General features: G+C 65.8%; 1 protein-coding gene across 1 annotated transcript; it reads right to left on the bottom strand.

Moving 5' to 3' along the window:
* Positions 1 to 149: 149 nt before the first annotated feature.
* On the bottom strand, positions 150 to 4,883 carry PODNL1 (podocan like 1). Its single transcript, XM_060006627.1, has 9 exons — positions 4,605 to 4,883; positions 4,016 to 4,109; positions 3,672 to 3,736; positions 3,392 to 3,501; positions 2,976 to 3,132; positions 2,598 to 2,713; positions 1,491 to 2,148; positions 651 to 799; positions 150 to 528 (listed from the first exon to the last, which is right to left on the bottom strand). Exons 1-9 carry the CDS (start codon positions 4,881 to 4,883, stop codon positions 378 to 380), a joined length of 1,779 nt encoding a protein of 592 aa, XP_059862610.1. The 3' UTR covers positions 150 to 377.
* Between the last annotated feature and the right edge of the window lie 1,527 nt (positions 4,884 to 6,410).

Below are 6,410 nucleotides of genomic sequence, written 5' to 3'. Positions count from 1 at the left end.
TTAGTTCCCCATCCAGGGATCGAACCTGCGCCCCCTGCAGTGGAAGCACGGAGTCTTAACCACTGGACGGCGAGGGAGGTCCCGGGCTAGGCTTTATTGTTGCTGTGGCCATCTGCACGGGCAGTGGGGGGGTGTCCAGCAGGGTCGGAGTTGCCTGCACACCCAGTGTGCGAGCTGCACGCTTCAGTCTCTCCCTGGGCTGCCCGTGTGTCGAGGTGACACCCCTGTCCCAGCATCCTGGCCAGCGTGGGTTAGGCGGGCCCAGCTCTCCAGGCCTGAGAGAGCCAGCTCGAGGCCCCAGGTTGGGCGCTGTCTCCTTAGTCCACAGCCCAGCAGAGCCCCAGGTGTCTGGGCTGCTCTACTGCGCCCCTCCAGGCTCAGGGGCCCTCTGCCCGTGGCCGACGTGGGGCTGTGGGTGGCAGCTGGACCAGGACTGGCTCAGGGTTACCCGTTGTGTCCACCACGCGAAGGTGCGGGAGGCCCAGGAAGGCCTCGGGCGCTATGCTGGTCACGTGAAGCCTGTTGGCCCTGGACCGAGAGGTGGGCGCGAGGGCGTTTTTGAGGGGAGGTGCCCCCCCAGGCCTGCTCACGTCCCCCACAGCCCTCCCTTGTCCACCCGGAGCCCCCTGGCCCTGCCACCCTCAGGGCACCTGAGGAAGAGGGCACGTAGGCGGGGCGTGCTGAGGAAGGCTTCGGGGCCCACGTGGCTGATGCGGTTGCCCTGCAGGTGCAGCTCCTCGAGGGCCTCAGGCAGGTCGGGGGGCACGAAGGACAGCTCGTTGTGGCTGAGGTCCAGCACCTGGGCAGGCGGGCAGAGATGGCGCCGTGGCGGCCCCAGGCCCTGGGCCACCCGTTTAGCCAAGCCCCAAACTGCTCTCCTCCCAGCCCGGTCCTTCTGCCCCCTCCCTCAGCTACTTTGTGACTGCCAAATCCTGCCCTCAACAGAGGTAAACTGAGTCCCCTCTGGGGCAGGCCCTGTTCTAGGCGGTGGGGGCCCAGACAGGCAGGGTCCCTGCCTGCTGTGGGAACCGTTGGTTCAGTTAATCCCTCGCAAAGATGGTCCTTCCTTTACCTCCTCGTGCCCTTCTAACTGTTCGCTTATGCTTGTTGCTGACTGCTCTCCCTAACTAGGATGTCTGTGCCCAGGGCCAGGAGCTGTGTCCTTCTGTGCCCAGTGGCATCTCCAGGACCCAGAGTAGCGCCCGGCACCCACACATGGCCTGAATTCTGGGGCATCGACAGCACTCAGAAGGAGCTAGAGGCTGGGGAGGTGGAGGGGTGGTCGTGGAGGACCAGGTGGCAGGGGCAGCACAGACAAAGGCCTGGGGGCCGGATCTGTCTTATGCACCCCAGGGCTGGCCTGCAGTGGGAGCTCTCTTTGTGGCATCTCAGAGCCTTGCAGGGGAGTTGCTGGGCAGGCCGGCCGGGGAGTGGAGGGGCTGTGGGGACACCTGCGGGCATTCAGTGTGGCCAAGCAGCCCACCCCTGACCTGGAGGGCCTGCAGCTCATGCCAGGTGCCAGGCCCGATGTCACCCACACGCAGCCGGTTATGCGCCAGGCAGAGCTCCTGAAGCTGGTCCAGGCCGGCCAGCGGCTCAGGCTCGAGGGCCCGCAGCTGGTTTCGCTGCAGCCGCAGGGTGCGCAGGCTGGCAGGCAGGCCAGAGGGCAGCAGGGTCAGCTGGTTGCCGGCCAGATCGAGGCTGCGCAGGGCCCGCAGCCGGCGGAAGGCCCGGCGGTGCACGCAGGCGCTGGCCAGGCGGTTATAGGCCAGGTTGAGCTCAGCCAGGCCGGGCGTGGCGGCCAGATCGCGGGCACCCAGCGTGGTCACGCGGTTGTGGGGCAGCACCAGGGCCCGCAGGCGGCGGGGCAGCGCCTGGGGCACGCGGTCCAACCCGTTGCCGTAGAGATGCAGCGTGTGCAGGCCCCGCAGCGGCCGCAGTGCCCCGGCCGGCAGCCCCGCCGCCCCCAGCTGGTTGTGCTGCAGCAGCAGGTAGCGCAGCCCTCGCAGGCCGCGCAGCCGGGCAGCCTCCACCCAGCGGATGCGGTTGCGGCCCAGGTGCAGCACGGCCAGGGTGTGCGGCAGGCCGGCGGGCACCGCGGCCAGCTGGTTGTGGGACAGGTCCAGGTACTCGAGGCCGTGCAGCTTGCTGGCAGGAGAGAGAGGGTCGGCGTCGGGCTGGGCGCCCAGAGTGGGGGGTGTTGAGGGCTGGTCCCGAGAGACGTAAGCTGGAGATTCCAACTTGGGGGTGATGATTTGAGAGATCTGGGTAGGAGGTAGACCTGGGGGTGATCAGGGCAGATTCCAGCCTGAGGGTTAAATGTAGGGGTGACCAGGACAGAGTTCTGGGTCTGAGATGTTCATGTGGCAGCCGTGTCGTTGGGTCGTAGGACTGAGGCCCAGGGTGTGGTTGGAGACAAGGATGCTGCCAGGTGCCTGGCTGAGCCTGGCCCATTGTAGGCGCTCACCAAGTGAGGCCTTGAGTTAAGAGTCATACAGAGGTGGGGGATGGAGGCCTGGGGCCCCCAGATGCTGAGTCCTCAGCCCCTACTGCCAGCACGAGGCCGCACCCCCGAACCCCCTGTCCCCAGGCCCCACCTGAACGTGGTGGCGTGCAGGCCGCTGTCCGTCAGCTGGTTGTGCTGAAGGTAGAGCTCCCGGAGGTGGGTCTGGCGACTCAGGGCTCCTCGGGGCACCTTGGAGATGAGGTTGTTCTGGGAAGGGAGCAGAGCGTGAGACAGAGGGTCCGGGACAGAGGGCAGTGGGGAGCCACAGAGGGCTCTTGAGTAAGGGACCAGGAGCTCGCTTGAGCAAGGCTGCCCACAGAGAGCTTGTGAGCGACCAGTGCCAGTGGAAGGGACTCAGAGACATTTCTGACTACTGGGATAACAAGGAGGTGTCGGGGTGTCGCAGGAGAGAGGTGCAGGGAGCCCAGGGAGGTGGGGACCCGGGGATGGTGAGGGGAAGGAGGGGCACCTGCAGGTGGAGCCGCTCCAGCGAGGACGGCAGGCTGGGCGGCACATAGCTGAGCCGGTTGCTGGAGAGACTGAGGGTGACGACTGCCTGGGAGCCGTGGAAGGCGTCGGGCGGCAGGCCTGCATTGCTCAGCTGGTTGTTGTGGAGGTACACGGACCTGAGGGGAGCCAGGCTCCGGCCACCAGCCCCGCCCTGGCCTCCCCACCGCCCCGCACCCCAGCCACCTTCAGTGTGAGAGTGTGTGTGTGTGTGTGTGTGTGTGTGTGTGTGTGTGAGCGTACGTGGTCTCTGCTTCAGTCTTGAGTTCTCCAAACAGAGCATCCAGGGCCCTGTCTCCCCACCAGACCCCCCCCAAGGTGGGGAGTGACCCCAGGCATATCTGAGACCCCTGGGGCCTGGGCTGGGCCAGGGGCTACCTGAGCGCAGGCTTCTCCCCAAAGGTGAGCGGGAAGATCTCCGTCACTTCGTTAGCAGCCAGATCAGCGACACGGAGGGAGCGGGGCAGAAACTGGGGGGCCACAGAGAGCTGCGGGAGTAGAGTTGCACTGGTCCTGTGGCCCCGCTCCTGCACCCCACCGCCCGCTGTCCCATCTACCCTCTGCGCTATGTGACCCCAGCCCGGCTGCACCCCATGTGTGTGTGTGTGTGTGTGTGTGTGTGTGTGTGTGTGTGTGTGTGTGTGTGAGGGGGGCTCACCTTGTTGTGGGCCACGTAGATGTGCTGCAGCTGCGTGAGGGACTCAAAGGCCTCGTCAGGCAGGCCTGTGAATGAGGTGGGCAGTGAGGGGACCGCTGGTGTGGGGTGGGGGCAGGGCGGAGTCTGTGCTCCCACCCAGCCAGGGACTGGCAGAGGCTCCTCCAGGCCCCGCCCCCCACATCCTCAAAAGCCACAGCCCCTGCCCCCCATCCCCTGAGTTTCCATCCTGCTCAGCAAAGGGCAGTGCTGGGAACAGCCGCAGACCTGCCCACAGACCGAGCTGGGGAGGGAGAGGGCGGCGGGGACCGTGGTGGGGAGGGGCCGCCTCCCATCGTCCCCCTCACCCTCGGAGGAGATGAGGTTGTTGTGGAGATTGAGGGTCCGCAAGCCGCTAAGGCGTGACAGCTCGTTGTAGGGGAGCTCCTGGAGCTGGTTGTTCTGTGGGGCAGGGAGCGGGGCACTCACACCCTGACCCCCGTGACCCTGGGCCCTGCTTCTCAGCTTCCCGTCAGCCTCAGCAGTGAGCTCTGACACCCCATCACCCTCTACTCGATCCCAAATGCCTTATTACCTCGGAACAACCCTGTAACCAAAAAGAGAGTGGCCCCCAGCGCCCCATGCACCCCTACAGTTGATCTCAAATGCCCCGCCACGCTGACCCCAAGCAACCCCGTAATCACCAGACATTGACTTCCCCGACACCCCTAAACCCTCAGCCCCTCCCACTTCCAATATCTGTGCCCCCACCTCCTCTCACCGGACACACAGGGCCCTGCACCCTCTTCAAGGCCGACTCGCATCAGTGCCAAGACCCTCACGCCCAATGCCTCACCCCTGCACGTGGACCCCACACCCCATCACTCTCAACCCAACCACTCCCCAGGCTCCCCGCTTCCCCTGGGAGCTACCCTGCACCCCCACCCCAGGCCCCACCTGCAGGGAGAGGTGTTGAGCTGCCCTGGTGATGTTGTCCGGGAACACCCGAAGGTCCAGGCCGGCACAGTCCACTGTGTCAGCCCGGGGGCAGGAGCAGCGTCGGGGGCAGGCCCGGGGCGGGGGCTGCGAGCTCTCCCCCAGGTGGGGGAACGAGGCGTCCTCCATGCCGAGGGCGGGCGGGGGCCCAGGCAGCAGCAGGGGCAACAGCAGTAGGCTCAGCCACTGGGAGTTGAGGGACGGCTCAGGGTGTCCCCAGGCTGGGCACCGGGTCACCATGGCGACAGGAGCATCCCCGCATGGAGGGGGGCGGGCAGGCAGGCCCCACCCTCAGACCCTCCCCTGCCCCAACTTACCATAGCCAGCCCCAGGTCTGCCGTCTTGCCGGAACTGCTGACCAGGGTTCCCTAATGGAAAGCAGGCGGTCACCTCCTGGAGGTTCTGCTGTGGCCGCCACCGCCCCCCATCTCTTGGCGCTGGCCACTCTCCCCCCCGCCAGCCTGTTCTCCCAGGGGCTCAGGGGAGCTGGCCCACCCTTTCCCCGCCCTGCGGAGGGCAGGCAGGCACCGGATGGGGTGATGAGGACAGGCCAGCCTGTCCCCTCTGTCCCACCCACCTCCCCCCAATGCTCCGCGCCACCACCCCCCTCCCCCCCCCCCCCCGCCCCCGCCGCCTCCCCAGCTCTGCTTGCGTAACCTCGGCCAGCCTGGGCCGGGCCACAGGAGCGAGGAATGTTTGGGGGAAAGCTGAGATTTGCCCTGTCTGGTATTTGGGCCAACCGCAGGAGTAGAGGTGGGGGCAGAGGAGTGGAGGATGCTTCAGGGCACAGGAGGGTCCCCAAGGAACCGGCGCTGGCAATGATGGGTCAGGGCAGGCCTGGGCTCAGCCTGCCAGTCCAGACACCGGTCTGTGGGCTCCCAGCCAGGTCTGCCATCTGGGCCCCTCCTCCCCCCCCCACCCCCGCCAGCTGGCCTCACTGGCAGCCAGGCTCCCCCATCCCCAAATAGCCACAGCCGCCGCCCAAAAGGAAATTACACGTATTGAGGCACCAGCCTGGTGGTTAAGGATGTGCGCTCAGTGGCAGCCTGCCTGGGCTTGAACCTGGGCTCCGCCACCTCTCCAGGCCTTGGTTTCCCGCTCTGCAAAGTGGGGGAATAGTTGCCTTGCCTCCCGGGAGTGGTGTAAGGATTAAATGAAATCATGCATAAGAAGGGGGTGAGGGCTTCCCTGGTGGCGCAGTGGTTGAGAGTCCGCCTGCCGATGCAGGGGACACGGGTTCGTGCCCCGGTCTGGGAAGGTCCCACATGCCACGGAGCGGCTGGGCCCGTGAGCCACGGCCGCTGAGCCTGTGCGTCCGGAGCCTGTGCTCCGCGACGGGAGAGGCCACAGCAGTGAGAGGCCCGCGTACTGCAAAAAAAAAAAAGAAGGGGGTGAGACGGTGCCCAGCACATGCCAGGCCCTCAACCGCAGAGCGGAAGCGTGTGCTGAGGGGTGAGGAAGCCCGTCTCTGCCCCAGGTCCGATCCCCCGAAACACACCACTTACCCGTGAGACTTCAGAGAAGTCATTTTCCTGTCAAACCTCAGCTTTCCAATGCATAAAATGCAGCTGACAGAAGACCCCCTCCTCAAAAGGCGGCCACAAGGCAAAGGCAGGTAGTGGGCCGAAAGTTCCCAGCACAGCATCTGCCCCACAAGTGCTCAGCTTGGGTTGGAGTGGCTGATGGGCTGCTCAGAGGACATGAAGGAGATTGGGGTGTCTCAGAAACAGATTGAGATGAGGACTGAGTGTATTTGTCTGGGAGACA

This window comes from Delphinus delphis, chromosome 3, assembly GCF_949987515.2.
Source record: "Delphinus delphis chromosome 3, mDelDel1.2, whole genome shotgun sequence".
Taxonomy (NCBI): domain Eukaryota; kingdom Metazoa; phylum Chordata; class Mammalia; order Artiodactyla; family Delphinidae; genus Delphinus; species Delphinus delphis.
The sequence above is the reverse complement of the archived record's forward strand: the minus strand, read 5'-3'. Positions and strand labels throughout refer to the sequence as shown.

Bases quoted from the DNA above. Each gene is read 5' to 3' on its own strand.
- PODNL1 (XM_060006627.1), bottom strand. From the start codon at position 4,883: ATGGTGACCCGGTGCCCAGCCTGGGGACACCCTGAGCCGTCCCTCAAC. The intron at 2,149-2,597 runs GTGGGGCCTGGG...CTCTCCTGCCAG, and splicing joins CTGCACGCCACCACGTTCAG to CAAGCTGCACGGCCTCGAGT. The intron at 800-1,490 runs GTCAGGGGTGGG...CCGCCTGCCCAG, and splicing joins ATGAGCTGCAGGCCCTCCAG to GTGCTGGACCTCAGCCACAA.